Source organism: Nothobranchius furzeri, chromosome 3 (assembly GCF_043380555.1).
Source record: "Nothobranchius furzeri strain GRZ-AD chromosome 3, NfurGRZ-RIMD1, whole genome shotgun sequence".
NCBI classification, from domain to species: Eukaryota; Metazoa; Chordata; class Actinopteri; order Cyprinodontiformes; family Nothobranchiidae; genus Nothobranchius; species Nothobranchius furzeri.
Genome location: NC_091743.1, coordinates 63,397,277 through 63,413,654, shown reverse-complemented (window position 1 = coordinate 63,413,654; position 16,378 = coordinate 63,397,277). Strand labels below are relative to the sequence as shown.

Sequence of the window (16,378 nt, the reverse complement as noted above, 5' to 3'; positions counted from 1 at the left end):
CTTTTGTGGAATTGTCTGGGCTTGACGGAACCTGTGACATGGTCAAAATGGCGGTGGTGGCCACCTCCCATTTCCCCTCAAAAACGTGTTACTGGAGCCTATTGAAATGAATTGTCCAGTATATATGTCAATGGTTTAACCACAGGAAATTAATAACGGACACTAGGTGGTGCTAAAAGCAAGCAAAACTGCCTAGCATCCCTTTTCAACCTTCATCAACAATTTTTATTATTGTTTTTTTAATTATTGGCTGTAACATTTACATTCTATTTTGTGATAGACTGTTGGACATTGTTAAAGAGATTTTTTTTTCAACCAAAGCGACAAATTGTAGGATAGTGACAATGCTTCAAAAGCTGTGGTTAGTCAGTTCTCATAACTCAAAAAGAATGAATGTCCTATAAATGCCCTTTTTAGAACGTCCTCTAATGTTAAGACACCTTTTAAACAAGAGACATAACCATCATCTTGGACCTTGATGAACCAGTGGAAGCATAGAATCACATCTTTATTTCATTTTATCTTTGCAGAAAAAAACAGTCACCAAATCATGCAAAGCGATATTGCATTACAAATAAAAACACATTACAAAACTAATTATATATACTATACCATAAATACGGCGTCAAAAATAAGTTAACCAATGTATTACAAAAAATAAACATCTGAGATGACATATTTGCTAAAATGTATCTTCAATGTGGTGCAGGAGATGGACAAGCAGACAGATTTAAATGATTTGTGTTCAAACTATTTGAAATTTCAGTTTTTTTATTTATCTTACTCTGTATGTGCTTGAAATGAGGTGGTTTGAGTGAAGAGTGAAGGTAGAGGATGAATTTCAGGTTGCAATAAATTTACCCACCTACACAAAATGAGTAGCTACTAAACCCAACTCTTTTATTGTAATATGACTTCCTGCTGCTGACTGTAGATTAAGTGTAAACTGGAAATTTATCACCAAAGGGAATCTTAAAGGGAATGTAAGAATTAAGTATTACCAGATATACAAATCTTGTATGTAAGGTGATATATTAGAGACGGCGCTCAACATGTTGAGGTGTTATTGCACTACGGTTTGAATGTCTTTTCATAAGAGTAATCAACAAATTACAATACCGTTGATAGATCTACACAAAGGTGAAACAAGAAATCACCAGTCACAGTTACAGACATGGATACCCATTTGAAATGCATTCATTCACCTGGTGAAATGGATTCATTCAGTCCCAAACATGTACAAGCAAACCTACACTTACTGGTGAAACAATGCTGGCTGCTTCCAAGTAAATCAATGCATCTCAAGTTGGGACCGACCCAAGGCTGCACAGCTAACAAACGTAGTTGTGAATCAAAAACATGTTTACAATAAGGCTACAACATCTAGAGAGAGGCAACGGAGGGCAAAACTCAACACTGAAAGAGCTCCCGTCTGTTCCAATAGTCACACTTAACCACTTGGAGGAGCCATGCACAAATAGTGAACACAGATAAACAAACACGTAGTTCCAACTCGCTCACAAAAAGATGAACTTCAGGGATTTTGAGACAAAAAGAGCCAGGCAAGATTAGCCCAGGATTCAGTAGTTGAGGACCAAAGTCAATACAGCTGAAGACACAGAGGAATAAACCCCTAAATATGTTTTTTTCTTTCACTCACTGACAACACCGACTGTAAGGAAACCATTAAATGTCAAGTGTTTGAATGCTTAAAGTTTGAATGAATCCAGTTACTGAATGAAAGAGTTATGTCATCGACAAGAAGCTTTTTATTAATGCTGCTGGATATTTATTCGTTAACTGGCTTATCTCCCTTTTTAATCATATATGTTTATATTTATATACTATGTATATAATGTATGTACAAGTCTTCTGTAGCCTTAAATATGATACTTTCCACATATTTCTAAATATGTTCACTTAGTTTACTATGGGAAAATAAAAGTCTTTGTTCTAATCTACTCTACTATATATTAATCCATCATATATCAATGACGTAACTCCTTCAGACCAGTTTCCTTTGTTGAACATCACACGGTTACTTACACAGGGAAGCTCAAAGTGTAGCTGAATAGGGATACGGGGAATAAATTACAGTTAACACATAGACTTTAATCTCAGACTGGATCACGTTTAATGTCAATCTAGATATCTGGTTGGAATACCCAGCATCGATGAGGAGCTGACTGTGGTTCGGTTTTGTCTAGTCAGAGAAAAGGCTGGCGAAGGACTTTCGAAGGTTGCGAATGGTTTCAGCCTTTGCCTCTTCTTGGCCATCACCGCCAGAGCTTGAGACCCCACGGAAGAAAGAGGAGTCGCTGAAGGCGTTGAAGGCATTGGTCAGGGACTGGGACTTACTAGGAAAGGAAAGGGTCAGTTATGAAGGGAAAGAATTGTGGGTTTGACGACGAGCAAAGGACAGAAGCAGAACTATGTTAAGATTAATTACATAACTGAAATTTTGCAAAATATATATATATATAGTTGATTTAGCACTTTAGATATAAAATATACATTTTCTTGCATAATTAACACTGAGTTGATAACATGGTTCTTACTTCAGTAGGGGATGAGTCTTTTGCTGGGGCTGCTCCTCAACAGGAGCCTGACCTTTAGTGGATGCTTCTGCTGCTTCAGCTGAAGCAGGCTCAGGGTTTTGGGAAGGAGAGGCTGGCTTGTCCTGAGGGTTAGGCTTAACTGGAGACTGAACATTAGGTGGAGACTGATTGGTTTTGGCTGGGGATTGAGCCTGTGCTGGGGCATCATCTGAAGCCTGAGTGGGCGCTGGGGCAGGGGGCTGGGGTTTGGGTGATGCTCTTGGTGGAGGTGGGGTTTGTGGTTTTGGCTGAATCTGTGGCTTTGAATTCCTGCGAACTGGAGGGATGGGCTTTGCAGGTGGTGTGGGCTTTGGGGGGAGATCTTTAGGCTTGCCTGGTGCTGCTAATGGAGAGCCTTGAGTCTGGTGTTTGGGCTGCTCTGTGGTAGTGGCAGAGGATGAAGGAGAAGCAGGAGGAGAGCCTGGAGCTACAGTGGCTTTAGCTGGAGATTGCGGCACAGCTTTGGACGGGGCTGAACTGGAAGCAGAATCTTGGGTTGACTTTGTCACAGACGGGGCCCTGGTCACTGGGGGAGGCCTCTGCACAGAAGGCTTCGTGACAGAGGCAGACTTCTGAACTGGGCTTGGTTTCTGACCTGGACCAGGCTTCTGGGCTTGATCGGGCTTTGGTACTGATTCAGATGCTCTTTTAGCTGATTCCGCTGAGACGTCCGCACTTTGTGATTTCAGTGGCACACCTGAAAAAAGAGATAGATGACAGATATATTAAAATACAGTTTCACATTTCAATAAATGCTAAATATAAGCAATAAGAAATGGCTGAAAAAAGGGAAAGTAATTGACAATTACATAAAAATTTCACACCTCTCGGTTTATTACAGCAATTAGAAAACCAGGCATCTGCAGCATTCATTCAACATTCTCATAAAGGGCCCTTACATTCACATAAATGTAGAGCAATGCAACTTTTCAGGAAGAACTGCAGCAAAGCAGGCTCTATATGTCCCAACAAAAATGACCAGTAGAGGGTGGAAGATCAGCATTTACTGGAAAAGGAGTGGCAACACGACTGTCATGCCTAGAGTTAGTTGCTTTTATGCACAAGAACCCCTTATTAGTAATGTGCTGATTGAAATGGGCAACATCGGGAGGGAGTGGAGTAGGAAATGAGAATGAGGGAAAGTCAACAAGAGAAGAGATGATAGAATATTGACTCAGTGATTCAAACACTGGCAGCAAGGCAATCAGACAAGCAGTACAAAAGAATCAAGAGGTTACACATGCAGGGTAAGAAGTGACCGGATAGGGATGCATTTCCAGTGACACGTTTCACTTTCCTTGATGCAGGAATATGGTTTTACATGTGCATTAAGCCCTAAATATGATTGGAAATGGCTTGCAAGATTTTCATGAATGCATGGCTCATCATGTTCATTTGGTCATTCACTTTAATTATGCTTTGTTTGGGGAAAGATGTGATCATTACAAAGCAATCATGAAAAGTCATCCCAGATGTTCTCAGACAGAATTGTTGCTATCAGACACCTAAACAAGTCTTACATTTTGTCAGAGACCTGGGACTCACGACGCATAAAAGCCAAAGAACATTGCATTTGTACAAACAGTTATTTAAAAAAGGACACAGTAAGAAATTGTTTGGATACAAACCCCAAATCTGAAAAGTTATTTTTCTGATTAGAGATGTGTCAGAGATAAATGTACAGTGTTTGCATCCATTAGACCATTTTTAGAGTGGTTGCTTTGCCAAAGAAAAGGCGATCATAATTTGGTATATGCTACTTGCGCATGAAAAGCGACATGCACTGCAGTCACCCAGAGTTTTTCTAGGTGACAGAAAAGACTCAGAAAGTAGCAAAATTAACCTAGATGCCACTTGAACACAATTCCTAGCGTAGAAGAAAAACGAATGAGCAGCAATGCCTGTTCGTTCATTTGCTTCCATCAGTGAGCTCCAGGGCAGCTGTGGCTACATCGTAGATCATCACCACCAGGGTGTGAATGTGTGTGTGTTGTAAAGAGCTTTGAGGGGTTGTAGGACTCTAGAAGGCACTTACCATTTTTTATGTAATATCTTCTGGATTAAGAAAGTTTAGACTCTCTCATCAGCACCACCTGTGCAAGAACTGCCTCCATATTAATCTCACATTAAGCATGTTAGGGAGAGTAAGGGAAGAGTAAAGGCCCCCAAGTCATTACCTCACAGAGATATGTACACACACATAAACTTTAATGTGTTTGTGTGTGTGTGGTACCTTCTGATTAGATATACTAAAGTGCAGAAAGTACTGCATAATTAAGCCTTGTTGACACTGAATGTGGAATGGATGAAGTCTGGTTTGTGTACGACTTCTGCATAGACCAAAAATCATTTCAATTAGAGCGTTTACACTGACTATGGTGGGAATCTGGATGCGGAACTCTGGTAGGTTTCCATATGGAGTCTATTTTCTCAGGATCACATCCGTTCCACACTCGGAGTGAATGAGGGTTATATCAGCGGCACTTTTAGATCTGTGCCTACAATGTGAAAGCAGCATAAGCATTTACCCTAAAACAGATGTAATGCTAATTAGACAAAAGAAAAACTAAGATTCTTGAATTGAATGTCAGTGATTCAATAGTCTGGATCCAAGCAAATAAGGAATGATAATGTAGAGAAACAAAAACATGCAAATATTCACTGAAATCTTTGATTTAAAACCTAGAATATGTTATGTGAAGTAAAGTAAAAACAACAGTGAGTACCATTTTACAAAATATTCACAAACGTCTAAAGCAACTTTGTAGTTTAAGTACAATTTGAAGGCAATTAAAAAAAAGAGTTTGAATTTTAACCATATTAACCACTTAAAAAATCTCTCTGGACTAAAGTTCACCAGCACAAAAATCAGAACCTGTACATTCAGCTGTTTTATTTTCCATTATCAAAATCTAAAGCGAAAAAATAAAAACATTCATGGTTTGCCACTACAAAATTATCCATCACTGATGAACTGCAGTAACTGCTTAACAGAAGCATAAAGTGCATAGCTTAAAACACAAGTTCATCACATATATCACACATGTAAAGCTACCATTGCTCAATTAGTTGAAACACCAAACGAGAGACTCACAAACATGCAGACACACAATCACTGATAAACAACTCTGACAATAATTGCACCTATACCACTGTTTTAGTAGGCACATTTAACTTTAAACATCAGCCCTGAGCACAGACTTTAAGACACAGACGATAGCACAACAGCTGCAATCACAATTAAGAAACCATTTAAATGCATCTTGTTGCACATTTTTTGTTGATTCAACTGGGTCAGAGACATAAAAACAGCAATTGTTGAAGTTATGCTTTACTCAGGCTACTGCTGTGAGCATTACTGTGTCCACCCAGCTGAAGCTAGAAAAACCTCTAAATTGCTTTGAAGGCAGTCATGGAAAACACGGCTAACTTCCGGGGAACAGAACAAGACTACAAGCAAAGGCAAACTACTATTCTGGATGGAAATGTTTAAAATGCACTTGTTTCTTTCCTTGTTAAGTCACTAAAGTTAAAGTCAAGTTAAAATTCCATTAATTCATCACACACCGGTGAAATTCATCTCCGCATTTGACCCACCCCCATGGGGAGCGGTGAGCTGCAGCTGCAGCTGCGCTCGGGAACTATATTCAGTGGTTTAACCCCAAACCCAACCCCTTAAAGCTGAGTGTCAAGAAGGGAGTCACTGGGTCCCATTGTAAAGGTCTTTGGCATGACCTAACCGGGATTTGAATCCCGATATCCCAGTCCCACGGCGAACACTCTAACACTAGGCCACTGAGAAGGTGAAAGGTGAAAGCATTAATCTTTATGCTTGTTAGCTAAGCAAAATAGTCTAAAAATGGTGGGGAAAACTGGCAAGTTTGTGTCAAATTAAAGGCATCTTTTAGCATAGCTAATTCTTTCTATTCAACATGACTATTTTAGCATCTGAAAGCAAAAGTTAGGATCTAATAACTTTTAAAATAAAGAAGCAATATAAGAATTCCTCAGTGAAATAATCACAAAACAGTCTGTCTCAATCGCGTTGGAAGGAAGGTTATTTTGAAGCAGAATTAATTTTCAGCCAGCTGGAAGGTTGTTCGTTTTTCTCCTTAAGAAACTAACAAACAAACAAACAAAACAAAAAACACGAAAGATAAATGTTGTAACTGTTTACAATCAATGAGCCCGGGGGTTTCTGAGTCTGCACTGAGCTAACACTCGGCGTTGCTAGTGCCAGCATTTGTGATTTGACACTCGCAGGCAAAAAGCCCCAGAGTCGTTTAAACAACCAAAAGTAAACAGGAGCGACCCATAAGTTATTTCTTGTACCCTTAAGTTGCCACATAGTATTTTTTTCTTTTACTCTAATATCAGGTGAAGCAGGCCAGGGGCTAACATTGCTAAAGGTGAATTGCGAAAAGTAGGCTCTAAAACATTGCAAACAACTTTTTCAGCTGCCAACAATACAATGGCACAACAAAAGCATATGTGAAGTAAATAATGAGTCAGTTGTGGTATTTTATTTCCTTTAGTGAGCAGTCCAGTACCATAACAGGAAGCTAACAGCAAGATGGCAAGCAACCACACTTCCTCTACACTAATATTACCGTAATTAGTGTAGTAAGTTCTCCCAACCGTAAAACACCCAAGAGTGCTAGCACCAGCTGGCATCCGCCATGGAACTCACGAAACGAGAGTAAAAAGTTTTCCTTAGAAACTTGGCCTGCATTTGCCGATGACATTCTTACTTTAGTCCTACATGTTGCACCTTTAAGTATTGTTCAAAAACTAGAAATGGTGAGTTATAGAAGTTTTTCTACCAATTTAAATACATTTTTGGAGGGAATGGCATGACACCCAGTACTTTAGAATCTCTAAAGGGATCTGAGTTGCTTTTTAAACGATTCAAACAATAATTTGTCAACATGCTTTAAGCCTTTAGCTGCAGTACTTTAGCTCTTGACACTGTTCAGACCACCTTGAGATTGAGGACGTTGGCCAGAGGTCCTGTTTGGATCTGCCACTCCTTCCTTGATTGAACCACTCTGGAAAATGTTGAGGAGGCAGGAGGCAGAAAGAAGGGAAGAAAAACAGTTAAGCTGTGTACGATTACGATTTCTTTTATTTTAGTTATTGGATTGTCTTATCTTGTTTGTGGCTGACTTAAGTAAATCAGCATGCTTTGAGCATCAATACACCATTCATTTAAGTATCACCTGTTGTGGTTGCACAGTTGTTGGCTTCTGGCCTTGTGGAGAGCGAGCGGGTGAGCGGGAAGCACTAGACGACCGTCTGGCCAGCGCTTGGTTCATCTTAACCACCACCACGTCCGAAATAAGTTGGCGATCTTCTGCCTGATGATCACCAATTAGCTGCATAGATGAGCCCACAACCTGAATATAAGAAAACAAACTGTCTATTAATTAGCTATTTTTTCATGTAATAACAAAGCAAGAACATATGAATAAAATTGATTTAAAAGCATGATGAGCACAATGAGTAACAGTAAAGAAAGATTACCAATGAATTTGAACTTTTGCTCCAAACAAAGGTATTTGGTTTGTGCCTGGAAGTTTCTTGTGAATTAGATTTTACATATAAAGTACAAAATTACATAAAATGTACATGAACTCCAGGAATCCATTACTGACATGTACCATTTTGGTGCTATTCAAATGTCAGGAGTCAGGACTGATTAATGTATTTCTCCCACCACATGGGAAACCTACAACAAGGAAAATCTTTTACAACAACAAAGAATATTATTCTTAAAAGCTGCAGTGGGCTGCAATTTCATGCAGGTCACCGAGTTTAAATTCCATAATAACCTTTCAGTCATTTTGTAATTCAAATAGTCTGCGAGGAAACCGGACCTCTGCATCTCCCACTGGTTCTGTTTTCAGCCTCTTGAAAGTGTAAAGAGCAACAAAGTCCCTGTAGGAAGAGGGACATGAAAGATGAATGGGTGTAGAGTTGACCCAGGAGGCTGGACTTGAAATCCTGCTGCTAGTGACCTACATGCAGCTGATGTTTGTGTTGTGGGAAGAGTTTGGAACAGTGGGGGCATAAAGACAGCTACAAGAGGAGGCTTATCCTGTAAATACTGTTTGGTGGAGATGATTTAAGAAAAGACAACTTCTAATCTTTGTAATTAAAGTCATAATAACCTTTAAAAATGTTTTAGAAATTAAATTTGAAGAGCTGTGTGTGAAGCAGCTAGGTAGAGAATCAGAATGCCTTCACTTGTCACAAGTGGAGTTTAAATATCTCAGGGTCTTGTTCACGAGTGAGGGGAAGATGGAGAGAGAGATGGACAGGCGGATTGTTGCTGCGTCTGCAGTGATGTGGGAGCTGTACCGGTCTGTCGGGGTGAAGAGAGAGCTGAGCCGGAAGGAAAAGCTCTTGATTTACCGGTCGATCTATGTTCCTCCCCTCACCTATGGTCACGAGTTTTGAGTAGTGACTGAAAGAAAGAGATCGCAGATGCAAGTGGTCAAAATGAGTTTTCTCCACAGGGTGTCTGGGCTCTCCCTTAGAGACAGGGTGCGAAGCTAGGTCATCCAGAAGGGACTTGGAGTATATCTGCTGCTCCTCCACATCAAGAGGAGCCAGTTGAGGTGGCTCCTGAATGCCTCCCTGATGAGGTTTTCCAGGCACGTCCAACTGGGAGGAGACCCAAAGGAAGACCCAGGACACGCTGGACGGACTATGCTTCTCGGCTGGCCAGGAACACCTTGGGATCCACTCGGAGTTTACTTTAAAATTTATGCTATTCTTGCTAATGGAAATAACATTGAATTGCATGTGTGTATGAAATGTGCTATACAAATAAAGCTGCCTTGCCATAGGGGCTGGCCCAAGTGACTGGGGAGAGGGAAGTCTCGGCCTCTCTGCTTAGGCTGTTGCCCTCGCGACCCGACCCTGGATAAGTAGATGAAAATGGATGGATGGATGGATGGATGGATTTTGAACAGCCTCTACAATGACTCAACATTCTCTCAGGCTTTATATGTGATCACCTCATCCCTCCAGCCACCTGTCCAGCCTGTTCAAACCTCATCTTTTGTTCCATGCTTCTTCCACAATTCAAGTTTAATAGGTTTTGAGCTCCTGTCTGCCCAATTACATACTGCAGCACTACTGGATTGGTTCCCCTTGCTATTACCAGCATGTTTATTGGCTTTAAAAGGGCAAGTTTTCACTAAACATGATGACATTACCGCTGTCTACATTTTGTTTTAGTTATTCATGGCTGACAAGCAGAATATAGAAATATTTAGTGTGGTTATTTGATGGAGAAGTGCCCCAGTAAGCAGACTGGTTGTATTCTGGAGTTAAAAATGTGCCTCATCTTCTCTGCTTTGAGACTTGACCAACAACCTGAGCTCTCTTCCTATTAGCCAGCAATTCAATATTTCTTCACCTGCTCTTTTTGTCATTTGTCTCTTCCTTACCTTGATTTTAATAATCGTCTGCTGTCTCACTGACCTTGCACAGACCAAACAATTCCATCAATCCTAATGTTTAATGTTCTTCCTTTTTTGTTGTTATTAATATTATTAACTGGTGTTCATTATTAAAAACTGGTCTGATGAGTCCAGATTGACCCTGGTCCAGAGTGATGAAGTGATGCACCCATCATGCTTAGTCACTACTGTACAAGCCTGTGGGGGCAGTGCTATGATCTGGGGTTGCTGCAGTTGGTCAGGTCTGAGTTCAGCAACAGGATGTGCTCCAAGAATGAGGTCAGCTGACTGCCTGAATATACTGAATGACCAGGTTATTCCATCTTCCCTGATGGCACGGCCATCTTCCAAGATGACAAAGCCAGGATTCATCGGGCTCTAATAGTGAAAGGGTGGTTCAGGGAGCATGAGACACAATTTTCACACATGGATTGGAAACCACAGAGTCCAGACCTTAATCCCATTGAGATTATTTGGGATGTGCTGGAGAAGGTTTTGTGTAGCGGGCAGACTCTACCATCATCAGTGCAAGATCTTGGTGAAACACTAAAGTTTCTTTCCGGAGTTTTCCCCTTTCAGAAATTATGTATAATTTTTCAGAAATCTGTAAAAGTGATTATCCTATCATGTACTGTGATTATAAGCAACACATATTTTTTTTATGATAAGCACACCTCCGGCAACGCAGAGCTCCTTGCGATAGGAAACTGAGCGCCGACCAGAACTTACCAATAGCGTTAGACTAATGCTTACATGTTTCATATTTAAGGAGTACCTCGGCTGATGCAGAATTGATGAACCTTTCACAGACAAGTAATTTTCTAAAATATAAATATATGAGAGCACAACATGACATGAGAGTAATTATTGTAAAACAACGTGTTTTAGCTCTGTCGGCTACAGAAGGACTAAATAAACAAGAAGCGTGATGCCGCCATCTTAAAAAAAACAGTAGTAGACAATATTTGTGTGATATGCTTGTCAGCCACTAGATGGTACCATCGAATAAGATAAATACTCCAGAAAGAGACATTAATGCAACACTGGATGAAAATGTCAAAATGCAACAGCGAAAACGCTCTGTAATAAAAGCTAAAGGTGGTCCAACAAAATATTAGTGTGTGACTTTTTTTTGGTGGTGTCTATTTTTTGGTTGGGCAGTGTATTATTATTACCACAAAACATTGCTTGCTTGAGCTACAGCTAAAGATAGGCTGAGCTGACATCCTTGTTGGATGAGAGGAAAACTAAGAATGTTGGAGCACACGGGAATGTTCCAGGATGTACTGGGAATATCCAGACATTGAATGAATGTCAAATAGATCCTTAGCTTATTGAGTTATCTGATACTGCACATGGCTGAAAAGAGTCAGAGCTATTGGGGTTAAGTGGCCAGTAAGCATGCAGCTCTTTTATATTTATGTCTTGGCTGAGTGGGCTGGGCAAACCCACCTTTCCAATGTAGGGCTTTATCAGGGGATTGCGTTTGGCCATTTAACAGGGCTCCTTGCCCATTTAGAGACCCAACAAAGTTTAATTTTCTAAATTGGGAGCCATAGTCACGCCCATCTACTTCTGAACCATGGGTCCCTGGAAATAAGAAAAAATGTATGCAAGTTAACGGGGCTATAAAAGCTATTTTCTAATCCCGTTTGATATGTGTCATGGATATATGCGAATTTTAATGACACATTTTGATACCAAAAAAAGCACTTTTTTCAAACGGTGGCAAGAGTTTTTTTTAGGTTTTGTGTGAAAAGACATGTAAGAAGTAAATGGCTGTAAGTTTAGCAAGCTTCAAATCCTTCTTCCAGGACAACAGAAGGAACATTACACTTGAAGCCAGCTTTGGAATATGTGAAAGCACATCTGCATGATCAGACATCATGAATGATGTTCATTGTATGCATTCTGGTTCACTAAACCAGATCACATAAAGCTCCTGCAGTTTCAGTAAAGCTATAAAACATCCATATAACCGCAACAGATAACAGAACTCCTGTAGACCGATGTCATCATGTTGGAAGCTTCCAAACAAAAGTCAAGAAGACATAAATACAGAGTTCATATGAAAGCGTTGTCAGCAGTTTAGTCAGTTTTATAAATCTCCTTGAGTTTCTCTTGCCCTCGTGATTTATCCTCACCTCTATGATGTAGTCGTTACCGTCCTTTCCACAGATGGCTTTGACTGCACAGATATCCAGCCCTCCAAAGATGTCTGAGCAGGTATCCACCCATGTTTTGTACCTGACACAAAGACAAATGTGTTAGCGAGCAAAGAAAAACAACTCCCTTCTCTCTGCAGTCCCTTCATAACATATTAACTCAAACAACAACTGGTGTACTTTGCTGACAGAACAGTGCTTTGTTTTGCTTTACAACCTGCCGAGAAAAGGTTTGTACAATCAAGTGAACAATCAAATAGAAGTGTGTCAACTCAACACAATATATGAGTGCAGCTGTTACTTTAAGGGTCATTCATCCTGACAGTAAACCTTGTGCAGATCTTTTTTGCCCAAGGCTGGTTTGGCTCTCTGGGAGACAGCACACAATCAAACTAGACCTAAATCCAATCAATACCAGCCTACAGGATGTTGTTGCAGGTAATCTACTTGCTCCACTATCATATAGTCCAAACCGCTTTAGCACACATACAAAGTCAATTTCACCAACTGTGAGACTTCAGAAACTTTAAAGAATTATTGTTTGTTTATTTTACATTATACTGGTTGAGGCATGCACTAAGGGATAGATTGTAAAGATTCCTCATTCGTAGGAGATTGTGGGTGCTTTAGGAACAGAACAAGGCTATTTGAGACATCCGACACTTAAAAAAAAAAAAAAACTTGGTGAATCTGCCACATGACACCTTCTACTTCTCAAATCCTTCCCATAAAGTGACAGGTCAGAATAAATGTTTGTAAAAACAGTCTCAATCTGACTCCATGAGTCACGAAGCCCAATGGTCTGTTGCAAAATTCAATTATAGTAAAAGTCAGAGTCACATCAGGTCATTTTAATCTCTTTCTATCAACTCTTAGACGTGTCTAAACAGTAGAAATAAAAACACAGTGATGCATCAGTCCACTAAACATATCATCTGAATTCTGAACATCTGTGTGTTTACCAGTGTGACCTATTTTATGCTGAATGAATCCTGTTTGAATGCATAATAAGTTATCAGTGTGCCAACAGGAGTGACATGTTTCACCGGACCAGCTGGAGCATCACTAATGCAGTAGTAGAGCTCACTTGTCAGTCATGGCTACTTGTTCCAACATAGCAGATCCCGTGTTACTTTTCCAATTACCAGAGATGGACGTTCGCCTGGAAAGGAGGAGAAATTGTACAGTAAATTAGTGTGGAAACAAGACAGCTTTAGGAATTTTCAATACAGTTAATTAATGTCAGTCTAGTAGAAAAGACCTTAACCGAGTGGTTGGAAGTCAGAAAAATCTGGGGTAGTTTTTAAAAGCTGATGGAGCAGATAGTTCAGATCTTTTCAAGTGGTTATTTGTGAACATTTTTATGAGCAAAAATATGTGTTCTAGAAAGAAATTTAAATGGCCTCTGTAGGAACAGGTCAGTTTTGGACAGATTGATGAGCTAAAGGCTAGTTTCAGCAGCGACCAATCAAATTCAAACAGTATTTGATAAAGCATGTAATTTTTAAGCTTTTTTATTGCATATTTATTTACATATCATTTTGTGGAAATTAGCAGCAGAGCTAGCTATATGTAGCTTCACTTCAATTATCACAACTCAAGAAAGCATTTTCATATTCCAACATTCTAAGGGTTTATTAAATTGTGTTCACATGAACTAGTATAAGTGTGGGATTAAAATTATTTTAAGATCGCAGAAATATACTTTGTAGTTAAACATTAGCAAGATTGGTCGCAGTGTTTTCATCAACAATGATGATGACTAAATGGTTTTGTTGACGCCCCTTTTTCTAAAAGTGAAAATGAAACACTGACGAGTTAAAAATAGCTCTTTGGTGACTAAAACGTGATGAGACGTGGAAGCTTTCTTTGAAGAGACAGGACAGGAAAAAAGTATACTGAAATGCAAATTTCTGCGTGTCCGTCGAAAGCTAAAAAGTAGCAATGCACATTTTCCTCAACAGACTTGTGCGCCGAGAGCAGCAATTCCCCATCACAGGAACTCCAATCACTCAACACAGCCACTTATTGAAGATGTTAATCATTAGAACTAAGACAATCATGAGGCTACTTTTAAATACATTTGTTACCCATGTGCTTCCTGAAAAAAATCATTGTGGGCAGACGAATGAAAGAAATCACAGTTTTAATCCATTTTATCTGACTCACAGCACATCAAGTCTGTGGAAAAACATGACTGCATTTAAGTAAGTGCATTAAGTTCTCTCAGCTGTTGCATCTCCATAAGAATTCAGCCTTTTCGGGACTTTGCACAGATGTCAGCATATTGTGACTGCTTTGGCAGTGAGTGATGTCACTGATCAGCATAACAAAGCATCCACAGTAGCATTAATTACAGTAAAAGTTTTGTTCTGTCAAAGTAAGGCATAATGTAATGCAATCAGAGGACTGGGAGAGCTGCTGTGTGATGTAAAATGTGGTGTTCAATGACCAGAAGAAGCTCTGTTTTTTACAGTGAGGCAATAAAGTCCTGTGAATTACGTATTTGTGGGGGGAATTCTACCGCTGCGGTCAGGTACTCCATTGGTAATAGCCCGAAAAATTATCCTTTTAGCTGGCCTGGTGAAGTGGAGACACACATGTCAGTGTTCTGACTATCTGTGCTTCCTCGTCGAATATTCTTTCCGTAGCGTGTTACGGCAGTTTCGCTCTTGTTTACAGGTTAGTAAGATGCATATTAAGCACAGTTTATTTTAAATAGGTGATATTACTCAAAAATACAGAACTGTAGTATAATTATTAGCAAAAATATACAGTTGTCGTGATTTTTTAATGAAAAAGACCATGTTTGTCATGATTCTGGGAATGATGGTAAACAATGGGAGGAATTTCTTGTTTACAGTATAATAACAACATTTTACAAGCCATTTACAAGCTAACTGTCAGGTAAACCAGTGGCGTGTCCAGATCTTTTAAAATGGGGTGGCCCACGTGAGGCACTACTTTGTGCATGGGTGGCACCAATGGTTATGCATTTATTTTTTTATCCCAAGCCTTTTGTGGACAATGAAAAGCCTATTTAAAGGGAATTCAGTGTGGTGGCACCTGGGGTGGCCAATCAGATTCCAAGGGTGACATTTGCTACCCCAGACCACTCCGTGGACACGCCCCTGAGGTAAACATACAACAAGCAGTAAAATAACAACTTCCAGAGGTAGGGCGTCTCTTCAGGACAACAGCCCGTGACGTAGTAATCGGTCTGCACATTTCCCCAAAGAAGCACATATCGACGAGTAGCATGGATAGTCGGAACACCAGGAAGTTCCGGTAGTGGAAACACGCTGAATGTCACTTACATGTAGGCTTTGTAGTCTGCACCAATTTTCTGGACCCTGATGTCGTACTTGGCATCTACAAATGGTTCTGTTGTACAGTAGGTCTGAGTGATGGCTACAACACTCGCAATATCCTGGAAGTCACTCACATTATCCACTCGAACCTAAAGAAAAATGATATATAATTAAAAAAAGTACTCATTCATTGTAAAAAGAGTTTGGGAATGGTTTAAGACTATGCCACTGTTTTAGATGTAAAACTAGATTTTTAGTCACATTCCTTCCGCTAGTTTTTTCTTTACAAAATTTTAGTGATAGAAATTTTAAAGGGGACATATTATGCAAAACGTACATTTTTCATCCTTTTGTACGGCCATGTGGGTTTTTACTGCCACTATAAACAACCCAAGTATAAACAAAAAAATCTGTCCATCTGTTTTTTGTGTGGGGTTTGGTTTTAGGAAATATGTGCCTAAAACACACTGTTTCTAAAAGTCCCTGTTTGTGATGTCACAAATGAGGAAAGTAGAATAGAACCATCCCTCATGTGCGAGAGGGAGCTGCTGTCGGAGGAACAGAGGCTCTACTCTCAGCCCCTTGTAGGCATCAGAGCATAGTAGCCTGAGCGGAGGATTGGGGGGGGGGGGGGGGGGGGTGTCAGTTCCAGCCTGTTTTCTTAAAGCGACCAATCCCTGAAATGGCTCATTCAGGAAGGTTCTGAATCTGTCAAGAATAAAAAAGCTGACATTGCTTTATGCGAGAGGAACTTAGAGTAAAGAACTTTGATATCGACAATGGAACTATTATGAATTTAAAAAAGATCACTTTAAGGCTGCTTTCACTGCATGAAA

At 39.9% G+C, this 16,378-nt stretch overlaps 1 protein-coding gene across 1 annotated transcript in view; it reads right to left on the bottom strand.

Moving 5' to 3' along the window:
• Positions 1-495: 495 nt before the first annotated feature.
• Positions 496-16,378, bottom strand: part of syn2b (synapsin IIb) — a 118,823-nt gene continuing 102,940 nt past the window's right edge. The window contains exons 7-13 of the mRNA XM_015959071.3: positions 15,549-15,691; positions 13,319-13,393; positions 12,211-12,313; positions 7,817-7,993; positions 7,579-7,645; positions 2,559-3,294; positions 496-2,357 (exon numbers count right to left, since the gene is read on the bottom strand). Coding sequence (XP_015814557.3) covers positions 2,204-2,357; positions 2,559-3,294; positions 7,579-7,645; positions 7,817-7,993; positions 12,211-12,313; positions 13,319-13,393; positions 15,549-15,691 — 1,455 coding nt within the window. The 3' untranslated portion in view covers positions 496-2,203. The remainder of the gene's footprint in view (positions 2,358-2,558; positions 3,295-7,578; positions 7,646-7,816; positions 7,994-12,210; positions 12,314-13,318; positions 13,394-15,548; positions 15,692-16,378) is intronic.